Source organism: Ammospiza caudacuta, chromosome 5, assembly GCF_027887145.1.
Source record: "Ammospiza caudacuta isolate bAmmCau1 chromosome 5, bAmmCau1.pri, whole genome shotgun sequence".
Classification (NCBI taxonomy): domain Eukaryota; kingdom Metazoa; phylum Chordata; class Aves; order Passeriformes; family Passerellidae; genus Ammospiza; species Ammospiza caudacuta.
In genome coordinates, this window is record NC_080597.1 from 5246415 (window position 1) to 5273180 (window position 26766).

General features: G+C 40.5%; 1 protein-coding gene across 2 annotated transcripts in view; it reads right to left on the reverse strand.

Moving 5' to 3' along the window:
• Window positions 1–26766, reverse strand: part of CACNA1C (calcium voltage-gated channel subunit alpha1 C) — a 454710-nt gene that overhangs the window by 161846 nt on the left and 266098 nt on the right. For both annotated transcript variants that reach the window (XM_058806025.1, XM_058806026.1), the window contains exons 5-7: window positions 24958–25097; window positions 4470–4631; window positions 2653–2849 (exon numbers count right to left, since the gene is read on the reverse strand). In XM_058806025.1, coding sequence (XP_058662008.1) covers window positions 2653–2849; window positions 4470–4631; window positions 24958–25097 — 499 coding nt within the window. The remainder of the gene's footprint in view (window positions 1–2652; window positions 2850–4469; window positions 4632–24957; window positions 25098–26766) is intronic.

The following is a 26766-nucleotide window of genomic DNA, read 5'->3' on the forward strand; positions in this document are numbered from 1 at the left end:
AGGCAAAGACCAGGGAATAAAGTTGTGTATGAGTCAGACTGCAGTAAGGGAACAGTGGCTCACAGTAAGTTTAAGGTAGATATTTGTATCCTACCTCACTGAAATTCTTCCTCCAGCAACTGAAATATTGCATCTTTTCTATCCTTTACTATCCAGAGTACTCTTCCTTTTGATCTGGCTAAATTAAGCTGGAATGCCCTTCTCATGGACTCTAAATCTGACTGGATAAACCACAATAAGTATGGTTGGAAATGGAATGAAATGGCAGTGTGAGTGTTTAGAGACTGTTTCCACATATAAATATAAAAGCAGCAGTGTTTCTCCTAGGTGTGCCCTGCAGTAGGTGCCCCAAGCAGCACCTGCCCCCAGCATGGCACAGACCCCTCTGCAGAAGGAAACACCTCAGGCACCTCCCTCACCAAAAGGCAAACACTGATCAGAGCTGAGCTCTGGCTGCTTTGTCAAAATAGCACAAAGGGGCAAAAGTCAGATGGGACAATTGTATTCTTAGGATTGTTTCCAGCAGCTTAACCAAGAATGTCTGCCAGTTCAGATGTTCAGGTATTTACTCAAATTTTGTATTTTGTGGTCTTTAAACATAGGTGATACTTTTTTTTCTTCATTAAATAAATTCAATCCTCCTCAATTACTGATATTTTTTTCTGCAGTGCTAACTCTTATCTTTTATAATCTTGTCTAGGAATAACTGGGAACTGATGATAAATATTTCTGCTCTTCCCAAAGCCAGCATTCTAACAATACCATCATCTAAAAGGCTCACTATATGCATGCCCCTAAAAATAATGACCATCCATCTGTAGTAATTTAAGGTCTAAGTTCAGCATTCTGTCTCCATTAGGAAAAAGAAAAATGAACATCTCAGAAAGTCAGTGAAAAAAAAGAAGCTGGCTGAATACCAAACAAAAGCCAACAACTAAAACCCAGTTTGCTGCAGGGACACCATAAAATCAGACTGTCTGCTGCAGTCATGGTAGAAAATCTCTTGGAAGGGAGTATAAACTTTTGGCTCCTGTTATTAGATAACTGATAATGAGTTAAACATGATTCATATCAAGTCATAAAAATGACACATGGGCCCTAAAGGGTGGGAATTGGAAGGGTCTTTCACAGCACATGTCTCTGGAGAAACTGATGATAATGTGTGGAGAGGTTTCACAATTGTGAATAGTATACAGGGCCAAAAATATTTTCCTTTCTTCTTGTAATATCATTTACTCTCTCCCACTTCCCTGTAAATAAATCCTCTCCATCACACACATCACAGAGAAATAGGAGCTAAATATGGTAAAAGGCAGGTATGTTATATGTAGCCATAGTTGAACTGTGGAGCAATTTTGCCCAGTTTCTCTTCTGACTTTAATTTCTGCTCTTCATTATTTTATTAATTTATACCCTCTTTTCTGGTAATGGCAATTTTTTTCTAAGCCCCAGACTCCCCTTGTGGTTTGATCTCTGCCCTTTATCTCAGGCATTAAAAGGAAGCTATAGTCACTATTCTAATCTAAGCTTAAGAAGATAAAGAGACAACTTCTAGCTGTTCCACACAGAGACCATTCTTGGCAGATAAGCTAAATCTTCAAAGGGGAATCTTGCAAACTCTAAATCACTTGTGGGTAGAAGGCAGCCTTGGGCTCATGTCTAAGAGAGAAGCTTGTTGACTAACAGTGCAAGCTGCCTCAGTCCAGATTATCCTTTTGTGTGCTCTGAGCCCTCTCATGTCAAACTGCATCCTGCATTTTAACACATCCTACCATCTGGAGATCCAGGTGTGTCATGACATGCCAGACTTACAAGCTGGTGTGAGTCTGGGTCAGTCTCACACAGACAGGACTGTGCTGTGTATGAACGAAAGCCCTAGGTCATGACATATTGCTGCAAAAGCTGATGGCCAGAGCTGCATCCAGAAACACATTTATCTATTTTTTACTGCTGAAAGCTAAACCTGATATTAACTCCTGCAGTACAATTGTATTGCAGTGAATTTCCCAATACATCAGGAATTAAAAGGTACAAATTAAAGCTGAGGAAATGTCCAGAATTAGACTACAGGACAAGATGAGTCTCCATTTGTATTATGGGTAATATCATATCTTGACTAAACATAAGAGCATGATTGATACCAGTATCAGAGTTAATATCATTAGAATAAATTCTACTATGGCAAAAGTTATAATCAGGAGTATACTGCTGGAATTTGTGAGGCCTTTCTTATAGAACCCATGAACTGATCAATGCAGTGCCTTTGTGACACAAATGCCATGGGCAGAGCACATGGCTATATGTTACAAATTCTTCTACATCAGTAATCTGGAGATGGACAAGATGTTTCACTCCTGCAGAGAGCGTCTTTCAATGACTTTCTCCTCAACCAAGGTTCATTGCAAACCTCCAAATAAATAAGCCATCTGCTATAATTCAAAATTAAAACATCAATGGAAAGTCAACATTTACATTTGATTTCATTGCACCAGAGAACCCCTCCACTTTACTGAGCAGTAAGCTGAGTTAATTCAAGCTCCATGCTAGCAACCATGCCTTCACTCTAGAGAACAAGCAAGAAAGCTAAAGCCCCAAGTTTCAAAAGAGCTGTGAGCATGAGCAGGACTCAGCCTGGCATTTTCGGATACGTACCCAGTAGAGCACATCTGTCCAGCCCTCCATGGTGATGCACTGAAACACCGTGAGCATGGCAAAAGCAAAATTGTCAAAGTTGGTAATGCCATGCTTGGGTCCCTCCCAGCCCGCCTTGCACTCGGTGCCGTTCTGACACTGCCGCCCGTGGGCAGACTGGGGGGCACACGGGGACGGATCATCTTCTGCAGGTGTATCTTAAAGGAGAGAAGGGGAGAAAACAGCTGAAGGAAACCATTTGGCACACTGAGAAGCAAGTGAAGGATATCAGATTTCAACAAATGTATTTCACAGTGAGTTTGACAGATTTCTCAGGAATACACAGGTAACTGCTCACTGTCGAGCTTCACTTTCTTTTTGCAAAAAATAATAGCCAAGCTGTCAAATTTTATAGTCAAAACAGAGATGAACTTTTTTTCCCACCAAAGCATACCCTCCTGTGAGGAAGAATTCATGCCTTTCAGCATGACAGGGAGCATCAGATCAAGGCTATCATGTTTCATTAGGCTGAGTGTCATGGCCAGCGCTCTCCTGCTGCAGCCACCTGGCATCTGGGTCAATGTGGGCGGCACAGCACTGGCTGGCACTGCTGGAGGAGGCTGAGCCCCTGCAGCAGACAGGCTTCAGTGCTCAGGAGACAGGCTGATGTGGCACTGGGCCACTGCTGAATTACAGCAGGGAGTGTCTGCGGCTCTGCTCTTTTGGCATTTACACGATGAATGGCATTTTATCAGTAGCCCAGAGGCACTCAGAAACTCTAAGACTGCTGCTTGGTTATCCACCCCTTATTCTGTACAGGTGTTTTCAAAGACCTAACAATCTATACAACAAAGCAAACTAAATGCTTTGGTATATAAAGAATGCTCCAGAAAACATTTTTATAAGCACAGTAACTTCTGGAATGTAATTTTTTTAAAATATACAGATTTCACATCTTAGTACTGCATTTTTAACAGATACAGGTATGTGTAGAGGAGTGGGTAATTATGTTTGCTTCTCATCTTATTATATGGTAAACAATGTAATTTTCCAAAATTGTTATCACATTCTGATCACGAAAGAATGCCAGAAACAGTAATATCAGAATTAGATGCTGTAATGTAAATACTTCCAGACAGAATGGAGAAAAATACACCCACTTTAAAGATGCAAACCACAGTGACAGCTCATTATAGTTCTAGCATCGTGTCCAGAAAATGAAATCTGCCAACATTATAAAAGCAGAAAATGCAGAACTTCTGAAAAAATTTCCTGCTGTACATTGTTTTCTTATGAGCTGAACTGGGTACTAAGCATTAATACCCTCTACCACATAGGAAATATTTGGTGTTCAAGATCAATAAATCAAACTAAAATTAACAGATGGTTACATGAGTGACAGTGCAACTGAATTGTTTTGAAATGTGAATATTTCTTTCTGCAAATAATATGAAATAAATTAATTTCATGATGGATTTGATGTAAAAAAGTTTCTTCCCATTAATATAATTTTATTTTCTTTCTGGTTGCGCTTTTAACCAAAGTTGGAGCCTGTGACTAAAAAAAAGGTATTACCCTGAATTATGTGTTCCTTTACAATGATACTGGTTTAAAACAAAGATGCATTTGTGTATGACATTAATAATAAAATATATGAGGTGTTCATTTCTGTGACACCGTGTCCTGTGTAGCTCAATCTGCAGCAGAGAAATTGTGAAACCCATAAGAAGTGAGCAGTGAGCAACAGCCACCATCTCCTGTGCCAGAAGAAATGCTCTGTCACACATGGGAAAAGCCTCCCTCTGAAAATCCTGTCTGTTTGTGTGTGCTCCCCTTACCTATCAGTCCCCCTTGCACATGGTAGCAGGTCTTGTGCATCTTCCCCATGAATAACTCCAGTCCAATGATGGCATAGATAATAATGACAAACAGCACCAGCAGGGCAATATGCAACAAAGGGACCATGGCCTTGATAATTGAATTTAAAACCACCTGGAGACCTGCAGAGAGAACAGAAGGAAGCACTTATCAGCAAGAGAACAAAATTCAGAGAGGCTATAAATTGCACAGTAGTGTTTCAGTTTTATTTTTGCCTCTCACCTGAACTCATTATTGTGATGATGCAAAGATGTACATTTACAGATTACCTCCCTCCAGAATACCCCCAACATTTCAAGAATTTATCACTGCTTCCAGATCACAGACCAGAGTGAAACAGGTATTACCTTATCTGTCACCAAAATACCCCCATGCTGAGGAGGGAATATGTCAGCTAACTTGTTTGTTCCTGAAAAGCAGAGCTAAGGTGTTGCACACAAGGTGCTGAGGAGAGTTAAAGCAGTGGAAAACCAAGGGACAGCCAGGCCTGAAGAGGGACAAAAACCATGATACAGGAGAGGGCAAATGCTGGGGTGCTCAAAGCTGCACTCCAGAGCATGGGGAGAGGTGGCAAACTGAAGTCATGTCCCTGCCCTGATGCTGGGGGCTTCCAGACGTCAATCCAGGCCCAGGCAGAACCTGAGATGATCAAGAACCACCAAACCCACACTGAGTGAGAGCTCCCAGCCCTCTTAGGATCTTCCTGTGCCCCACATCCACCTCAGCTAACTTCACTCTCAACAGAGGGAAAGTCAGAACCAGCAGGGCTCGTTTGGTCGCAAAATTTATGGATCACCTTCTAACACAGGTTGCCCAGAAATGAATGTGAGGAAAATATGATTACGTGATTGTTAAGGTTGAAAGTCCTAATCACGAGCAAGCCAAACATTGCCAGAATGGCCCAGGGAAGGTGACTTGTAGGCAAGTTTTGTAAATCACTAAGCAGCTGTACCCTCAGATGCACTTGACTCAAGCTGCAGATTCATGTGCCTCCCTCTGTCTCCTTCCCCTCATTTTGTAAAACCAGAATAATAAAGCCAGCCTCATAAGCCTTTAGTAAGGATTTGCATTTACAAAGATCTTAAAGTTATCACTTTGAGTAAGAAGGATGGCAATCACTGTCACTGGCAAGTTATTAATGATGGAAGTATTGAGAGGCCTCTAGAAATCTATAGTCTACAAATAGCCAGATCAGAACAATTACAAGCTCATGATTTTGCAATGACTGAGAGCCAGAAGTCATTAATGTCTCCAGCAAATGCTGTCATCTCCTCAGAGAAGTTGGTATTAGCTGTGATTTTTGAAAAATGTGATTCATGAGTTGTAAATGTCTGTAAAAATCTGCCAAGAGAGCTTGTGATAACTAATAACTTTTAAAATCTATCATCTAAGATATTAGACTTTTTTTTTCTTTTTCTCCCAAACTAATTTAAATACTTTCTAATGAGGATGACACATCTCTTGACAAGCACTTTCCCTTGAAGACAATCCACTTATCAGCTTACAGCTAAGGCTGAGACTGCCTTTGCTCCACAGCTGTGATGGAACACAGCAGAAACAACCAAATGTGGCATCAGCTGCCCTGGCCAGCAGCCTCCCTCACTGCTGCTAGCAAATACAGGCTGGATTCTAACATGTCTCAGATGTCAGAACACTTTTTTAGGTGTCTACAGGTGGTTCAGCTATCTATCCAAAGGCAGTGCCATTCAGCATGAAACATTCTGACTCTCACAGAGACTCCTACATGAATTACATTACTGACAGCATCAAAACATCCTGCATAAGAGTGGGCCACTCTGCTTGCTCAGTTGCCTCTGGGTGGTTTTCTCAATAAGCAATATCTCTGGGGGGAAAAAAAAAAATTGCTGTGTTTACATGAGGCAGTCAGCCTTTCCCTCTAAATTCCCACATCTTTCAGTCTACTAATTCCAAATATGCACCAAAAATGAAGTGCGGTCAACACCAGCACTGCTCCAATTCTTTGCATTGGTCAGGAATGTTACATTCCCCAGAAAATTAAAACAATGTCTCACCTTCTCCCAAACAAGGTACAACAGTACAAGAAAGTTAAAGGACTACAGATGGCTGCAAACCTTAAAAAAAACCCCACAGACTGAAATAGTTGTTGATTCAAATAAATCTTCACAAAAGCAAATAAAGGCCTCCCATTTCAGTGACTTTTCCAGTCTTGTTAATCCAAAATGTAGCCAAGCTTATGAGGTTAAGAGTTTTAACACCAGGTTTTATGTAATTTACCCTTAATTATTATTATTAATTAATTCTAACATTCATTGTAGGTTTTATCCAGCACTCTTGAGAGGGTACTGAGGACAGACAAAAAGATGAACATAAAAGCTCTCTCATTTTAAAAACAGCTTCATTAACACCATTAAAGTGCTTCAGCCTACTGCAGATGTCCAGAGAAGATAATATCTGCACAAAGCAATGCCCTTTGTGTTAACAAAGCAGTGTTTATGAAAACAAAGGTTTGCACCATAAAGCTGAGATGATGCTTAGATGGTCGAGGCGAGCATGTACCACCAGAAGATGTACAGCACCTTCAACCAGCTTAGAGAAAAGCTTCTTGAGGATAATAAGCCAGCTTTGAAGAGGACATGAGGTACTGAATGCTTTTAGCATGAATTGATGTGTGTGCTGCGCAGTATCCCTTTAGGGCATAGCCGGTTTTTAAATCCAGATGATTCCAGTAATTGGCAGACTTAAATACGTTACCATCAAAGTATTCAGAGAGTTTCTAAAAGCTAAAAAACATCATGTGGCAACTTTACAAATGCCCTCAGGAGATGTAATGGATACTATCTGCAGAGGGGCAAGAGACCCATGCACATCAGCAGGCTGATTGTTGACCCCCACACTGTTGGTTGAGCTCATTGCAGCAACACAGCTGCTGCCTGCAAATTGCTTTATTCTGTCAGGCAGCACAAAGAGCTGCTGCAAGGAATGGCACGAGGAACCTTGCACAGACACTCAGAAAACTCCTTGTACTGGCAAAGGGAGAACTGGGAGAGGGGATGAGGAGGGGGTAAAGGACAGGGGAGGAGCCATGGGTATATGGAACAGAGACACTTTTTAAATAAAAACCTCACACGCTTTAAAACGCATCAAATATATGTTCTGAAACTCCAGAGGTGCAGATGCATTCCTGATCAGAGTAAATCCAGGAGAACCACCCCCTTATAAGCAGCCACAAAGACTTTTCTAACCAGTGGTGAGAATTCCACACACTTTTATGGGCTCTTTCACTGTGCAGGGGAAGAAAAGAGAGTTCAGCTTATAAAAGAATGATTTCTCTGTCCTAGCTCACGTATGCTCTTAATCTTTCGATCATGCAATACATAGGTATCACCACACATGGGTGTTCACACCATTGCATATCTTTGGCATTTTTTTCTCACTTGTGGAGGTAAGGATTGCAGTCCTAGCAATGAGCTGTGCAGCTGATAATCATAATTAAATCAGAGTGCCTGGTGACCTGATCAGACTGCAGAGCTGGCCTCTGGATTTAAAGGAGATGATGCCAATAACTGCTTTCTACAGCAGAGCCAAGTTTTTACAGTGCTGTTTGCAGAGGATGGCAATGTCAGCACTGGCCAACCATAAACACGGGGTCTTGAACTGAAGTACTGAGAAGTAAATATAAAAATAAAGGGTTTTCAAATATTTGGCGTTCTAAATCTACTTGTTTGTGTGCTGGACTCTCTGCAGACGTCTGTTAAGGTGAAGCATCTGCCTTGAGGAGCTCACTGCAGGCTGGACACAGAGAGCTGCACAGGGATTAGGGAAAGTGCAACAAAAGGGATTGTTTGCACTTTTTCAACCCACACTTTGCGTCTGTTAATAATTGAAGATCTTAAACAACTCTTAGTATTTATTTTAAAAGCACTTCAGTTTACCTTTAAAAAAAATCCTCTTGGCTCTGTTCTGTTGGCTGACACTGATTCCATAAATGTTTCAGCAAGCAAAACATGTTAATGCCGTTCCCTGGGCTCACAGAATTTAGCATTTATTTACACTGATAAAACATTTAAAATATTTATTACATGGGAAAACCATTGCTTTTTATACCAGGTCAAGCCCTTTTTAGCTCTGCACTAACCCAAAAGTTTAGAATACAGCTGGAAAGAAGAGAGACTATGGAAGAATAAAGGAAAACCTCCTATACCAAGTAACATTGATCTTTCTCAAAGCTGTGGGAGATGCCCTTCTAGGGCTGCTGCAGGTGTTTTAGAGCTATTATATGATGCTGTGTTTTTCTCTCAGGAAGATGATGAGAGGGGCTGGTTGCTGTCTCATCGATTCAGGCAGTTATTGAAGAATGTGCTTTATCTTTGAGCAAGTGAGTGTCTGCCCCTAAAGCAATGGGATTACCTACATATCCCATTGTGTACTTACAAGCTCTTTTGGATTTCAACCAATGTTTAGCAAGATGGCACAAGAAAAAGACCCAGCTGCTAAAACGCACTTGGCATTGTTGCATTGTGAAACATATCCAAGGAAATGAATGGTAGGTTTGCTAATAAACAATTCCTCTCAAGAAAGACATGCCTATAAAAAGAAAGACAATTCTTAGAAACACCTAACTTGCCTTTTTTTCCTCAAGACTGTGAACTTTCAGACCTGAAAAATCTTCTGAGACCGATTCTGCCAGGTTTTTTCTCAAAAAGATAATCTCTCTTCTTTGTTGCACAGTGTTCATAAATTCCCAATTAATTATTGCATGAGTGTTGATTACCTCACATTTCTCACCCTTTTCCCCTTAGGTTTCCTGTCCTTTTGTACCCTTCAAATTTCCCCCTCTTTTCTACCTCACATGCCTGCCATTTTTCACTTCATGTTTCCTGCCATTTTTCCTCTCTTTTCCTTCCCTTTCCCACTCTATTTAAATACTTCAAATACTGGAAAAGGAGAATTTCCTCAGAATTTAAACCCTTAAAACCAAGGGAAAACAGGGATTCCCTTGCAATTTAAGCCTTAAGATGGTGATGAGTTTCCCTCAACTCAAATCTGTAAAATGGCATCAGAAAGGCTATCCCCTTCCATTTAAACTAGAAAACAACAATTTCTCCTCAAGTAATACCTTTAAATCATGGGAAAGGTTGGTTTTCTTTCAACTGATACCCTTAAAATCACAGGTGAAGGGAATCTCCTCCAATTTAAACACAGACAATAATGGAAAAGGAAATTTCCTCTCAAATCACTTTTCCATCGAACTCTGGGGTCACTGGGGCACACTAGGGAGGGACTGAGGGCACTGGGATGGGATTAGGAAGATGAAATAAAGAAATTAATCAAAAAGGAATTTCCCTGCACCCCCAACTGCTCAGGTGTGCTGCTCCCCTCTCTGCACTGCCCTCGGGCACAGGGATTGTCCCTTGGCACACCTGAGCAATGCCCCAGGAGCACCCCGGTGTTCCCCCTGCCCTGCAGATGCTGTCTCTGCTGTCCTTTGGGAGATTCTCGAGGATGACTCCCTCCAGCAGGTACAGTAACCCATAACCCCCTGAAAGCAGCCCTGAGCAGGGCCGGCCCCTCCTCATCCTCCCTGACCACACCTGGAGCTGCTTCACCACCTCCTCATCCTCCCTGACCACACCTGGGGCTGCCCTGACCCTCCTCATCCTCCCTGACCACACCTGGGGCTGTGATTTCTTAACTTCCCAAAGGCTTTTTAGATGTCATCCCGACCACCAACATTACAATTTATTTTATTGCAAGGACATTCAGTGATCAAGGGCCCTGCTCTTGAAGCAGTCAATGCACTTTTTGGAGCTATTTGGACATTAGGAGTTAGCAGCTTTTGTCCAAGGGGCGGGCAGTGTGTTTGGACACTCAGACACTGCTGCCTTTCAGTTTGAGTTTCCCTTTATCTGAGCCCATTTTCTGGGCTCTGCCTGCTGCCTGCTTTGGAAGGGCCATGTCACGACTGAGTTCTGCAGGCAAAGCTTAGAACATTCTTAGGACATTTGGCTCAGAACTAACATTCAGGCCTTGCCAAGCCGAGCTCCTCCCACAATTTTCATCTGTCTTCAATTTTGGATCAAGCTTGGTTTACTGGACAGGGCAGTTTCCTGTTCCATCATATTAGTAGTTCAGTTTACTCTGTCTACTCTTCCATTGGTTTTTCAGGGATATATTTTGCCCACACCATGGGGTGCCTGAACCAGGGCTATGAGCAGGCACAATCTCATAACAATGACCTCCTAGAAGTGAGCAGGAATAAAAGGGAAAGGAGAGGGCCATCCCTCCTCTGCTTTCCTATGCACAAAAAAAATACACATTTTTTTACTTAAGGCAGTGCCAGGGGTGTGGGAAGCAATTCTTTTTCTGCTAATACAGTTCAGAAGAAAACTACTACTTTGTGCAAGCAAGGAGGAAGCAGGGGAGGACTTGTGACTCAGCACAGGGCCTGAGTCAGATCACTTCTGGGAACCACTCTGAAGTGGTGGAGCTGATGCACCATCCCCAGCCATGAGCAAGGTCTACCCACAAATCACATTTATTTCTGACAATGCACTGAGAGACTGCCACTACAGTTCTATTTCCAAAGCACAAGCAATATAACCAGTAATATTCCCCAAAGTGGATGTTTATCACTTAATAAATGTAGACATTGGCTAAGAAAATTGAAAAATATTAAATATTCATAAATAGGAAAGGTTTTATAGCAATATCAAAGGAAGCCTGGAAAACAATAGACAGTTTTAGCACAAAAAGATCCACAGCCATGGCAAGATATCTTAGATAAGTACATCTACAATGATTTGTGAGAAAAAATATTGAGGACTCTCTTCACCAGTGTTGCAAAGGGAAATCATATCATACAGTTCATTTAAGGACAACTGTACAATAGCAGTTTGGGGAGGTATTTGGGGAGGTCTTTTTCTGTCTTGCTGGATTCTCAAAACGTTAGTGGCAGATTGCTAGATAAAGTAAATTCTGTGGGTGTAGCCCAGCATTCTTGGGGCTGCAGATGTCATTTATATTTTAAGAATAATAGGGAAGGTCTTGGAATAGTAAGGAAACACAAAACACAGGACAGAAAACTAGTTGATGTAAAAAGAAATAAGAAAGAAAAATTTTAAGCTGCAGGGTGACTACTTTTGAGTAGGCAATGCCTTTTAAACATATACAAGCACTCAATTCAAAACCATGTGCTGTAAAAAAATAGAAAAAAGAAAGTTTTGGCATCTGCTCACGATGTTCTTATTCATGCATTTTCAAACCATGTCTTCATTGACTTCTCAAACCCAATAGTTACACACAAGGGGCTTTGTGCAAATGTGCATGTGGATGTGAACACAATTGCTTTATGTTTGCCAGGTCTTGCAATACCACCCTTGCCTCATTCTTTGAGGCGAGAAAGGATCAGCAGAACAAAACCAAAAGCCAAAAGCCACAACAAAACCCCAGCTCTTCATTTTGGTTCCTTTTCTCTTGGGAAGAAATTCAGCTACAGCATCCTCTGCCTGCCAGAGTGACCTGACTGAGGCAGACAATGCAGCCTGTCCTGAGCAGGGTGGCCACACAGCCCCAGCTTGAGGAGGATGCTTGGACAAATGTACACATGGCTTGGGCTCCTGGACTCTGCTGGAAGAGACCTCAACTACCACTCACAGAAACATCCCTCTCTCCTCCTGGGGGGCTTTAACATTTTTTAGTAGTCTTTTGTATGTAAGTGTCCACTTTCTTATAAAGTTTCTTGATGACTAAAAAGATTTTCTTCATCTTTCCAGAGCCAACATAACAGATAGCTCCTGTAAGTTCAGCCTCACTCTCTAACCATTTGATTTTAGCTCAGTTCAGTTGAGGATGAGATCCTCAGGCAGGCAAGATCTTCAGACTTTAAATGTAAAAAAATCAAACCCAAAAATGGTGTGGTGTCCCTCTCCTGCAGCTACCTGAACATAGAGGAAGAGCATGGAGAGAAAAGCAGCAACTGAGTGCCTACAGAAAATTCCACATTACGGAAAAAAGGCCATCTTGAGCAAAACCAAAACGAAGTTCACTGAGCAAACTCCAAAGCTGCTCTGAACAAAGACCACAGTGTGCTGCCAAGTAGTCTTACCCAGAGTGGGGAGGTTGAGGTCAAATGCTCTCTGCCAGACAGAGACTTCTGAAGATGGACTAAAGTTAAGGCAGGTAAAGGCCTTCAGGAGCCCTGGCAGTTCCTAGGCCAGCAAGGATCAGCTGTCACTATTTCCCAGCAAACAGCTTTGATTTTCTGCTGACAGAATGATGATGGACTGAGAAAACCATTTATGGGGTCACTGTAAAGGTTTTACCTGTTCTTAACCACTCTGAAGAACCACAGGAAGAATTTTTCTTGGCTCCTCTTCCTACAGAGCTATCCAAACCCAAAGACAGTCTGGCCAGGACTGCTCCAGTTCTCAGTGAATGACCCATCATATTTCTATTTTTTAAAATTTCTTCATATGCAAGAACAGCTGTGATAGGAAACAATATTTACAGGGGGAAATTTTGGTCTAGTCCCATGACACTGGATTCAGTCAGAAAAGTTGGGTAGGATCATGTCAACATGATGTTCTGTCTTCAGTCTGGTCAGGTGAGCATAAAAACAAAATCCAAGTCAAGAGTTAAACAACCTCTGAACAGAGATAATGATGGAAAAGCCTTGTTTCAGGATGTCAAGTGCTGTTGTATGCAGCTCTGAAAAAACTGTGCTAACACATGTCCTCAGGAAATAGTTTTGCAAAAAGGAACTTGGAAAACCTGGAAGTGCTAAAGCCTCATGGTAGCAGAAATGGGCTCAAAGCAATTGGGTCTCAATCACTTGAGTTGAAGATTAATGACATTTGGGTTACAAACACCTTTATAAAATTGTTAACATTTCTACAGTTTATTGACAGAATTCCTCAGCTAAGTGGTCATTAGCCTCCTTTCTCTATTATAAATAATATAGAGTATTTTATTTGTTTGATGTCCTTCCCCAGATATTCTAACTCATCACTTGTGAACAGGTTTAGAAAAGGCAAAAGCTTAAAAGTTAACAAATGTTAACAGGGATTCTGTAAATGTAGAAGTCCAGCCGGGGATAATAAGATTACAGCTTTTTACTATGTGGAGAAAAATATATTGATGAAAGAAATTGATCTTCTTGCAGGTTAAATGCTCCAGCAAACAACAAGTGGCTTACTAAGTTTACTTACAAGTGGCTTTACTTTTGGCTGCACAAAGTTTGAACTTCTCATGATAAAAGGATTACAACAAAATACTGGATAAAATCTAAAACTTTGTCTTTAGATGACTATGAAGAAGTACAGCACTGAATGTGACAAATACTAGGTTATATAACCCTGGAGAGGAAAATTGACCCAAGCTCTCAAGGTAGAATAGTGCTTAATGAGCACAGATGGGACTGAGCTCTGGAGAGACACAGTGTGGCATTTTCAAGTCACTGTCATAGAGGGTTTCTAGGAGAATTTTGAGAATCTAACAATAGAAATCTACCGGATCAGATAATTAAAGAGCTGATGCAAACCCCACAATGTGTGATCATTGTTGTGTTACTGTCTTGATGCACATGTGGGATTTGTTTTCTCTTCCTAAAAAACTGAAAAGAAAGACACGGCCAGACAAATCTGAGCAACTCTGACTCTCATTTTTAAGAAGAAAGAGTGGATTTAAGGACTTATCAACTCAGTGGGTAATCAGTCCCCTCTCAGAATACCTAAAACTCCAACTTTCTTTTTCTTCCACATTAGTGAGACTGTTGCTTTTGATTTTTATGAACCTGATTAGACTTAAAACTCTTCTTGCACACATCAGATAATAAAATGCTTTGGGGAAAAAAAAAAGCTTCCTGACATATTAAGCAAAGCGTCCTTTAGCTCACTAGGCAGCCCCAGTATGTTTGGACAGAAAAATTAATGGTTGCCATTTTCACAAAGTTGTATTTTTCAGAAGAAAGAATGGTTCTTTATTGGTGTTTGCTTTCTTTGCAACTCCCTCTACAACTTGCACAGTTCAAAGGCTTTTTGTACAGATTGTGTGCTGCTAGAATGCACTGGAATTAAACATTTATTTTTTTAAATTTCCTTTTCCATATAATAAGCTGTCAAGGGGGAATCATAAGGCTCTCCTGCTGCAATGTGATCAGCTAAATAAAATTCTTAACAGATAAAAAAATCTACAAATATTAATCTGAGAGTAATCTGACTTCCTCCAAAGTAAATTTTTAAAGTGAAATAGTCTCAGCACTGGAATATGAAAAGCAATAGGTGGGCTAAAGACTTGAGTTTAAATTTTAAGCTATATTGTGAGGGGAAGGGTGAGACTCAATGCTAAATTCTTTCATTGGGTGCTGTTCATCTTAAAAACCAAAACTGTTAGATTTAGAACAGGTCTCTGTAAAGCCTGTGTTTATTCATACCTGGATGTATCGATTTGACTTTTGATCAAGCCATCAAACCTGATTAAGAGGAACTTTATCTGTTGGTAATTTTCAGTACAAATAAAAGCCAATGTACAACAACAACAACCTTCAAGAAAATGCCAATTGCAGAAAAGTCCTGAACAACTTATTGCAGGGAAAAAAAACCCCAACCAGTCACCAAATCCAACAACCAATGCAAAAAAAAAAAAAAAAAAGAAAAAGAGAAATGTCAGACAGGCTGCTAGCTTAATGTGTGAGCAATAATAGAAAATAATCACCCCTAAGAGATTATACTTCTAAGATGTATAGCATTTGATATGCCCCAGTTCTCACACCACTGCCTCAGCCCTCTGCAAGGAGGGGCTGTGGTTGAAAGATGAGATGCATGAAGAAAGTTTAGAGAGGATGTTTTGTAATCTTGTAAAGAAATTTAATTTCTATAGCCATTTCCACTGCTAAAGAAACAACACTTACTAAGGCCTATGGAAAGAAGTGACAAAAATAGAGTTTTTATAATTTCTTCTATTTCTTTTATCCCGTGAGCTACATTCTGTCAAAAATGCTTCTGATGTAAAATTGTTGAGCAGCTTTAGCAGTACAGAAATTGAAAAAAAGATTCTTTGCAGAGGGTTAGCAGATGTTTTCTGAATTTTGATTGATGTGGCAGGGCAAACCAGCAGAAGATAATCGAAAACTGAAAAAATAAAAGGCATAGCTACTCAACTCATAAAAAATAGTTGCAACAAAGCACAAAACACATATGGGATAAGTTATTGTTACATGTGTTAAACAGGAATTGGATTTGCTTCTGGAAAAAAGGGAGATTAAGGAAGATGTCTGATCTCCTTCCCTTTTCCTTGGCACAAGGAAAACTTAGATAAAAAGTTAAAAGACTGGGCAGGTTAGGTGGGCTCTCATTTTAATACTTTCCCATGATCCGAACAGCAAATTTGTTCCACCAGTGAACATCTTAAGCATTGAGAAGTTTATTAGTTGTTCATACCAGCCAACATGCTTGTGCTCTCATCTAGCACAGCAATAGCAAGCAGACACAATGAAGTACCTAATTTCAGAGAAATCTACATTAAAGAGAAGAGAGAGGTTCTCCTATAGATTTGTGTAGACATTGAAACTTAAAAATATTTTTCCCTCATCTCTGCCTGTACTTAATTCATTATTTGGTGGGTTTTTGTTGGTTTTTTTTTTTTTCCCTACTATAGCACTTGAACAAGATGCAACATTATTATAAATTCAGACTATCACTGAAAAAAAAAATATTGGCAGGCTTAAAATGCATTCACTGGTTGAGAGCACTATCTGACTGGTCTGCTGCTGTGTGCTTTGCTGATATTTTAATAATGCTCTGTGAAAATCACAACAAGGACCACAGGCATCCAACAAGGCTTTTTGAAGGCTTGGACAGACAGAAGTAATTCACTTGATGCCCAGAGTCATGGAACATCCATGTACCATTCTGTGTGCTGAGCAAAACCTATGAACTCTCCTGTGTCCCACTTTTGAGTTGACTGCTACCCAGTGGGTGTGTGCCAGTCACATCCTTGGGACAGAATGAGAAAGAGAAAGCTAAAAAGTCCCATCAGGGCAGAAACACATTAACAGACACAGAGTAACTAGAGAAAATGAGCAAAGGACATCAAATAATTGCTTACAAGATCTTAAATTAATAAGCAATGCAAAATTCAGCCAACTGAAATCAAAGTATGTAATGACATTTGTTGTAAGCTTGGGACAACACCAGATACAGTAGAGGTATCATCTGGGAGAGAACATAAGAAACACCCAAAGCAGATCATGCCCTTCCTACTTTGATGTGGAACAGCCAAATCTTCCCTCCCCAATGTGGTGAGAGCAGCAGCCAGAAATTACAAGTGAGCAACTGGGAACCCAACGTGTTCCCGTTTGTACCAGTTAGCTACAACCTGTACAGATACAATGCAAACTGTTCTGAGGAGACAGCAGATGGCATTCTTAGATTTTCAGATGCTTCAGGACAAGCATCTTAGTGACATGGCCTCCCTTTCAGACCTGTGCCCTACACCCAGTCTGAATAACTCTGGGCATTGCTTGAAGAATGCAAAAAGGGTACTAGAAATGTCTGATCCATCCAGAGCCCTTCTGGAAATTCTCTTACTAAGCCAAGAGAGATTTTCTACTATCTCCCTGTCTGTTCCTTGATGTCAGCATGCAGTTTGTTTTCTTCTTTTGAAAGGGTCTGCCTACACCCTGATGTGATCCCATATTATGATATTGGGATTTTTTCTGTTGTGAAGACATGCTGAATAATCATGCCAGCATGCACAGTAACTCGTAAGATAAAAGCTGAGGCAGTTATTGGGTAGATTTGTAGTCAGTGTTATTTTTAAAAGAGCTGCATAGACAAGATCAAATAAATATTTCCCTGTTTTCATTGGCATTCTTTAAATATCAGGGAAATCTTTATCAAGCAACATTGTGCCCCTGTGGGTAATCATCCTTAGCAAGACGAACCCCTCTTTGCTACTGCTACACAGACTTAGCTTCTTCTGCCATAAATTACATAATTTTGCAGGCTGTACCTCTCAGGGAAGCAGGCTTTGATTCCTGGTTGTGTAATTCCTACTCACAGGGATGATCCTTACCTAAGGGAGATGCTAGCCTGGAATCAAATTACTCCCTTGAGTAACAGTGACCTAAGTAAATAAAGGACTTGCAAGCATGTGTAGAGCTTGCAGTTAACCACGAAGAAACAAGCCTAATGAGGACATTTAGTTCAGACTGTTCTATCCTTTCTAATCCACTCCCTCCCCATTAGTAATGAAAGCAAAACAAATTGGCCACTTGAGATTAAAAACAGCGAGGCAAGGACATGGGAAAGGTGGTGCAACTTGTCCTCTCATGGTTCTCTATGTGCTGGAGAGGTGGCACAGAGGGTTAAGAAGTCTTGCTCAAGAATGAAGGAGAACTTCAGCGATCTGCCTGAGAGCATGTTTGCTACAGCTTCTGGACCTCAAGAGAAGAGGAAGATTTTTTGGCAAAAACTGACATTATTTATTGTAACAACAGCAAAATTTAAGGCAGAACTAATATTTGGAAGCCAAATTTTGCCTAAATGTATATGTGATGAAATTCCCTGTGTTGTCAAGGACCTTTATCTTGTAGGTTTGGTGGCAGTAAGCTGCTAAGTATAGTTTCCTCCTTATACATCTTACTGTATTCTTTATTTCCTAAACACAGACCTTTCACACTTGGGGAGCTCTGATCAGGCCACTGTCCTCCCACTGAAGGCAAGCCACAATCCTGCCCTGGTTTGTGGGCCATAGCATAACCTCAGGAGGGCAGATTTAAGTCCCTTGCTCCCCCACTGACAGTGAATAAATGCAAATCACATGCAAGACACACCTGTCAACTGTACATTGCTAGAAGCATATACATTTTAAAAGTCCATTCCTAAAGCATACACATGTTAAAAATCAATTTTAAAAGTGGACTTCCTTACACCAGTTAGCATTTCCTAAGGACTTAATGCCTGCTATTCAACATACAGAAACAGTCAATGGCTCAACATTTCTTTGCCATATTCCAAAACCACACAGTTATCAAAAGAGGTGCCACTTTGGGTTCCTTGAATCCTCTGTGTTTGTTACCTCAATTACATTATTTCCTCAACTCTATGTCATGGTGTTAATTTTCTCTCACAGAACAGAAAATAATGAGAAATTACAGTTGAAAAGTTTGATTGGGCACTGAAAAAAAAAAAAAGAATCCTGAATGCAAACCAGATAATTGCATTGGACGTGCTTTGTTTCAACAGCTGCAAAATGGAATAATTGCAATGGGTTTAGTGTGCTGTCTCAGTGGCTGGGAAGGAGGAGGGCAATCCCAGGCCACACAATCAAGAGCCTAGGATGGACTAGGGTGAATGGCACCACTGCACATTTAGATACAGAGAGAGAGAGAGCTGACAACATCTAGGGCTACTCTAGGTCCTGTTATCACCCTCCAGCAAAGTGGTTTGGCAAACCCCAGTTGGAATCACGCTACAGATAAGAATAGTGTATTTTCCCTGGGAAAGAATATTTGAGGGTGGTTAAGCATCCCCATTTTGATCTCCCTGCTTTACACAGCCCAGGCAGAATGGAAGGCTCCAGAGGCAGAGTGCCTGCAGCAGGAGCTGGGCCCTCTGCACGGTGCTTGATCCTTCCTAACTGGTCCAGCCTTCTACACACACCAAGCAAAGAGGCTCTGAGGATGTTTCAACTACAAACAAGTTCAATTTGGCTTCTAGGATAATTCAGGTGTACAAGGATTATGCAAGATAGAAAATGTTGAAGCTGTTCCCCCCAGTTAAGTACACTCCCTCTAAATCAGGTGTAGTGGAAGGCAAAGTCTCTGCTATAGTATCAGTTTCTAGCTCACAGCATCAAGAGCTCTTCTTCTTATGGGCAACAAGCACCAAACACCCATTTTACTATAAATCATTCCAAGTCCTGGAATCAAAGATGAGATAAAGCAGTTTCTTACATTAGAAAGATGACCATGGTGGTTCTGACATGTCTCTGCTGTCTCAAACTCTGTAAGCTACTCTGTATTTTACTAAAAATGTCCCTCCATATTTTTCTTTCAGGGGCAAGTATTAATGAATTATGAGTCCGTACAGACAGAATTCCCCTGTGATTTCAAATTATTAGATTAGAACATATCCCTTGAAAAGGGGGAGAAAAAATATTGCCAGTCTTAATGTTAGGAACAGTCACCATTGGAAAATACAGACTAATAACCTCAATATCTTGTAAGTATTTGAAAGCTTTTGCTCTTACTTCTCCACAAAAACCTGATTGTGATTTAGCACACACATATATTTAGGCAGTCCCACACACAAAAACACCTAGACAGGAAAAAATCCAATCCTATCACACCTGTGATTTCCTTGCTTCATCTACATGCAATAATATAGCAAATTAACAATAAAGACAACTGGGTGACTTTGCCAATCCAGCATCTCTCAAATAAGCAAAACCTTTCCTCTCCCCATAGAGCCCTCAGGGTGTATTTTACTTCTCATCTTCACCACATTGCCATATGTGGTGAATGTGGCATTATGGACCTGGATGGCTCAGATCTACCAGGACATTGCAAGGAAAGGTAGAATACTTTCCTACCTGTTGCAAACCTCAAAGAAATATTTTTATATATGCCAGAGACTTTGGGATAAGAGAATTTCTCTCTGTGGCAATGAGAAAACTCTGCATTAAATATAGGGTAGAGAACACTGCTGAGACTGAGAAAGCATTGTAGATTTTAATAGAGCATTTCAGGGCAGATTACTAATTGCAATGAGACAGACCAAAATCTAAAAAAGTCTAAATTTTTCATCCACCTTGTCTGAATGTGCCCAGTTTTCTCATTAACTCAGAGTAACTATGGACTGAAATATAAGCATCATTTTGAAAAAGTATGTGTTCTATTTAATTATTTAAATACACATAAATGTAGTCATCTCTAGGCATTCACACATGAAAATTCTGGTCTTATTTAATTCAAAAATGTACTCTGCCAGTTACATGCTGCTGTGTCACTAACAGAAGGACATTGCATTGTCATGGGGAGGGTTTGGCTTAGGTCCTTTTGCTCATCCCTCTCTTTCCCTGTTATACAATTGCTGCATCACCAGCAGACCATGTAAGCACTGGTGCTAGAGAGGTACCTACACTGCCTTTGAGCAACTCTCCTGCTACAAGACTCCAGGAAAGCTTGAACACATCACAAGCTTAGCTTTCTGTGGTTTAAAAAAAAAAAAAAAGGCACATCATGGCAAGTTTTTGTTCCAGTGGAACAGTCAAGTTTCCTCTCTAGCTTCATTAAGAGTAGCAGGGTCTTCTGCCCACATAAATCTGTGTTGTCAGCAGAGGATCTTGTTCAAAACACAAATATGGAGCACAGCAGCTACTCAAAAATCATATGAGTTCCAAATTGTCTAGGAGAGCTTATCAATTAAGTCTGGCAAATATCAGATAGGCAATAACCAGTGGCAAAAATGCAATTACATTAAGATGAAGTACAACATAAAGAGAATGAACAGAATGTATGAGGTGGTATAATTGAGCAGCACGAATAAAGGTGGTAGAAATGGAATTTTATAAATTAAAAGGGCATGAGCTAGCATGCGTAGGAGTAACTTATTGCCCTTTCCAATAGTCAGGAGTGATTTTCCTCTTTAATTGGATCATGCTTCTTCATTGCCCAATTGGATGTTTCTTTTTGCCCTCCTGAAGCACAGAATGTTTAAAACAGGTTTTAAAATATGTAATAATATAAAACCAAGAGAGGAGAGTAATCAACAGAAAACTCATAGCACAAAAGGGCAGACTACATTCTGTCCCTAGAAAGCTTTACAATACTTTACACTCCTGCCAAAGGAGATATTGGGTAAGTTTCCAAGACACTAAAGTGATTAAGTTTTGGTAGACATGCTGATTTTGCACTTGTCTACTTATGTCCATCAAGGGAATTGTTTTCCTTCTCTCTCCTTTCTCAAACCACTCTATTGATCTTAATGCCACACATCAAGACAGGTGCTCTAAAGCACGTGTGAAGTTTTCCTTACAAGGAGACTGCTTTGGTACTCTAGCAGTAAAGTTCCTTCAGCAACCAAAACAAAGTGTGCACCGCAAGAACTGTGTTAATATGGCAGTAACAGAAGAGCTGAACAGTGAAATCTGGCCTGTGTATCAACGATATCGAGTTCTTAGATCTCATTTTCAAAAGTGATTTTACTACAATGAAAGCAAAATAATCTGTGTGCTTTGCAAAATAATCACCATTCATCTACATACTAATGCCAGGCTAGAAGGACCCAGTGTGGACCATTTTTCCAGAGGCAGTAGGACTTAAAAAATGTTGTAGGGGAAAAAAAAAGTTTTCTTAATTAGCTCAAACTCTATTCTGTACACAAAGCAATGGCCAGCAGTGGGATGACAGCTGTGGGAAGTATCTAATCTACTGTTCTGCTATACACCTCACACATAAGAACTGTACCTCTGACTCCAAAAACAGTTTTCTGGAAAAGAATTCAAACTATTTTAAAAAAGAATCTAACACAAAACCCCCTCAAACCAAATCCAATTGATCCCTGTGGAGTTTCTTGGAAATGTGTAAATACTTAACACTATTTTTTTTTAAGTTATACTGGGAATCCAAACACTTGGAATTCAGTTCCTTTGAAGGCTTCTCCTGCGATGGCACAGTTATTTTCTGTGACATGGATAAAAAAAGCCTGTCCTATCTTTTGAACAAAATGTCTTGTTTTCTTCCTTATGACAAGTGGTCTTGTGAATGTGCACATAACCACAAAGCATAAAAGTGTCATCTGTTCTCTTAAAAATTATGAAATTTTGATGTGCCCACAACCATCATCCAGATGTAGTCTTCAGGCTTTGTTGAACTCATGATTTCAAACCATTTTGATTTTAGGAGGCACTAACATAATCTGGGGCCTTGGACAGTTTGATCCTGACAAAGATTGTCAAAGGTACTTTTTTGCTTGTCTGCCCATGGGTGAGCCAGCTTTGCTTGCACATGAACCACTTACTGCACAGAAAGGCCCCCATTTCTTGGTTGAGATATTCACTGGCAAGAGACAGCCAAGTCCAGGAATTAAGCATGCATGGAACTTAGGAAAAGGGACTGTGAACTCTTAATATCCTCTATCCATCTATCTGAAGCTGTTGGATTGTTGTGTTGACCTAAATCTAGCACTGATAGCCAATAGGAGACCTAAATAATTAGAAGCCACTTTTAGAAGTGTTAAATCTTGAACTTTTGTTTCCAGCTCTCAATCTGCAAAATGCAGACACCAGTGATTTACTTCAGAGGAAAATTAATATGTCTTTCCCCCACCTCAAACCAAACTTATTGGAAACTTTCTATATGCTGAGACAGGTCTTTAAATGCATGAACCTGAATACAAAACATGTCTCTCTTAAATTGGATTATTTCCTATGGATTGAGCCAGAGACAAAAAAATCCCCGTAAACTTGTGACTCAGAAAAAATTATTCCATGCTGCAAGCCAACCTCTCCACCTCAGACAAGCTATTTCCCAAGAGCAATTCTAATGAGTATAAGATTTGAATGCAAAAATTCACCGCGTGTTTCAAAAATTTGTTTTATAGGAATCATTGTGCTTTACACACTTTTTTTCCAAATAGTGGTAGTTAGATCTGGACCTCAAGCCAAGCAGCAGATGTTGGAATTTCCATGCAGAAGGCAGCTGCCAGTGACCCAGAGCATTCCCTCTTACTAAAGAGCTGCTGCTTCTATACAGAGTCTGTTAAGTGAGAAGGAATTGCAGCGTATGTTACATTCATGTAATTTTAGGACAAATCTGTGCTGGCTTTTTTCCTTACAGGGGGAAAGCCTTCTGCATTTTGGAAGGGCAAGGAAGCAAAAAAGCATATCTTTATAAATGGCAAAGCACTGCAAGTGCAATGTTGGTAACTCACCCACTGGTGTTTATGATGCCTCAGGGACAGAATTGGATGGGACCTGAGACTTGACTTCTAAACCTCTGCACTAAACTTATGTAAGAATGTAATCCTGTAATGTGCTATTTACAGTTCGCTTAGGCAATCTTATCTAAAAGGCCTCATGAGAAAAGTTATGCTCTAATACATATGGATGTGATAACATCTATTCTAGGCTAATCAACAGGCATTTGTACAATTAAAAAATGCCCAGTCAAGATTGAGGATGCATTAGCTACAGATCTCAGTAGACTTTTTAAAGCCATGCTGGCCCCCAAGAAGCCTGGTTTAGCAAATATGTCCTTAGTCAGAACCAGAAAGATTAATAGTGGATATCTTGTCAGATGAAGTTGATGGTTTGCTTGCCTCACACTGCATTTTATTGTCTAGACCAAGTGTTTGGTAGTCTGCACCAGGCTCCCTGGCTCTGTTCTGGTACAAATTAAATACTCCTTGATGAGAAAACTCACAAATGGACTGTTACTCTATACTGGGATTGAGATTGGACATGAACTATGTCAGGCTTGGTTCCCTCAGCTTCCTCAAGCCCTCCAACAGCACTGAGCAAACAGCCAAGCTCAGTCTGTATCAGTACAACTGATATCACAGAGTTTATGGCAACTCAACACAAGGTTTTTGCATGACTAAGGTTAGAAGTACTTTAGGATACCAGTCTAACAAGATCCTCAAATAAAAATAAACAAAGTGCTTCCTACAGCTCTTCTAGAGAAGATTAACTCATTTTCTGCTCACTACATCTCTCTTTGCTATAATCGTGGAAGCCAGTGACAGTTTTCAACCACCTCTCTGTCCATAAGGTAAAGAGGTCGCATCCATAACAAACTCTAAAGCCAAATGATATCATTTTCCCACATTGTTGTGTCCATATTCCACCTCCACAATGGAACTCCCAGTCTTAGTTACTCATAGCTTCATTGCAAACAAGAAAAGGGATAAAAGACTATAAAAGGCTGCTTGAGGACTTTCTCAGAGGCATTACAAATAATTTAAGCAAATCAGACTAACAGAGAAGGTAGCATGTCATTGTCCTATATTCTGTTGCTTCTAAACTGTTCCCAGTTCTCTTGATCTGAACATCACATACAAAGAAGAAAATTCAATTTTAATGAAAAAGTTCCTTTCCCTCCAAAAGCAACACACATGACCATACAGAATTTCCATCAAAGTCAAGAATTTATAATACCAAACTTCACCATTTAAAAGATTTCATGCTTGACATCACAAACCCCCTGGATCTTCCCCTTTCATTATTTAAAAAGGTTGCACAATCAGACTTGACATACCATGAGTCTTCCATTGATTTTCAGCTCTGCTTTGGTCATCCTTTGATTAATGTCAAGCTCATCACAAATACGTACATTTGAAAAAAGTTTTCCCCCACACACCAAAAATAATCAGTATCATGCTCTGTCTCCAAAACTGTTACAAAAATTACCCCTGCTGCATGTCACACCACAGATACAGCTGAGAAGAAAACAGTGGTATTACTTACTGGGAACTCCAGACACCAGCCGTAGTGGACGTAATACTCGGAAAGCCCGCAGTGCTTTAACATCGAATCCGGCACCTTTTCCTCCTATTGAATTCCCCCCATCTGCTTTGGTTGCTTGTTCTAAAATTGCACTAAAAAGCCTGCAAAAAGAAAGAGGAAACAATCTGTAGGCAGGCAGCAAGGCTTGGGCTAAACAGGAACAGAGATCATCACCATCATCTCACCCAAGCTATCTCACAGACCTGTGAAGGGTGTCACACCTCTCTCTGACATTGCCATATGGTGGAGGAGAGACAGACTCTTCCCATATGCAACAGCCTATTGGGGGTGTCTATACCATTTGCAAAACACTTGTTTCTGGAGCAGACATAAACATGACAGAAAGCTCCTCCTTCATGCTCCTCCATGGCTCCTTGCAGCCAGCTATGGGCTGCCAACACTTTGCTGTCTTTATTAACCAACAATCCACCTTGGAGGAGAAAATCATCACCCTTAATTAAGCCAATCATTCATTATCTGCCACCCATTTTACAAAGAATTAAGATTCACCAACGGCACTGCAGGTGGAACTTGGTCTAAACTTGAAGACCCTTCAAGGGGCAAGTTTTTAGTTAGAGTGCATGCTCACACTGTGTGCTTCTGGATCCATTTGTAAATCCCCTGATGCACTGGCTAAGGAGAGTGCAAAACTGTAGTAGTCTTATTATTAGAATGTTTTATTATTCCAGCCTTAATGTTTTATCTTGGCTAATAGGAGTAGATGCTTTAAGGAGAAGATGTCTCGCTCAGAATGCATTTAAAAAGGCAGAGCAAGAAAGAAAAAGGCAATGTTCTTCTGCAAAAAACCTGAAGGCTCACCCTATCTGTTAATAAGAACTTGATTTAATAAATTAGCTTTCAGGAAGCAGCTTCCATTTTTCTGGTAAAACATTAGTACATTTGGGGGAGAACGGATTCCTCATGAATTTGCTAATGATATTGCTTTCAGCCTTGAAATCCTCAGCTTGAACCCAGCCAAATTCAGTAGAGGTTAAAAGCTGTTCCAGCCTAAATGGATGTTTGGAGCTCTGTAAATAAGGCTTGCTTGGGAGTGGCAGAGACCCTTTGGTCTGTTGGGTGCCATGGAGGTACCACAGACAACTTGAAAGAAACTTCCTGAGATGAGAGAACCAGTCCAGATGGAGAGCCTGGACACAGCAATGGTTTCTCTCACAGACTTTGCAGTCTGTGGTGCCCTTGTCAGGGTCTCATCCGTATCCCGACTGGCACATTCCACAGAGAGCCCCCAGACCATGGGTCAAGCAGACACTGAGCTGGCTGATGGCTTAACAAGCAGCTCCAAAGCCTGCAGCCTGCAGATAAATCTTACTGATGGGGTCACAAACACAGGGAGCTTGCCCTGGATATTAAAATGAAGATCCATTTACTGAAACATCTAAACCAACAGATTCCCCCAGCACTAAATCCACACAAAAACATGGATTAGGGAACCGCAAATGCGAAATTCCTTTCTTAAGAAGGTTTTGGTTTGCTTTTTTTTAAATTCATATTGAGAGTCTTATAAAACTTGTCCGCTGTGACTGAGGAACACCTAACTTGATCTATTCAAAGCATCATCTTGAAGCACTGCAGAAAGATTTAACAACTAGGTAACGAGCATGGGAAAAACTGTGTGTGAGGAGGTTGGATGCTGAGTTTGTAGGTGTTGCAGAAGCAGGATACAGAGAAGAAAAAAGCAGAGCTCTGAGAAATACTGCATTGACTACAGACATCACAGAGAGAGACAAACAAGGGTTGATGCAAAGAATG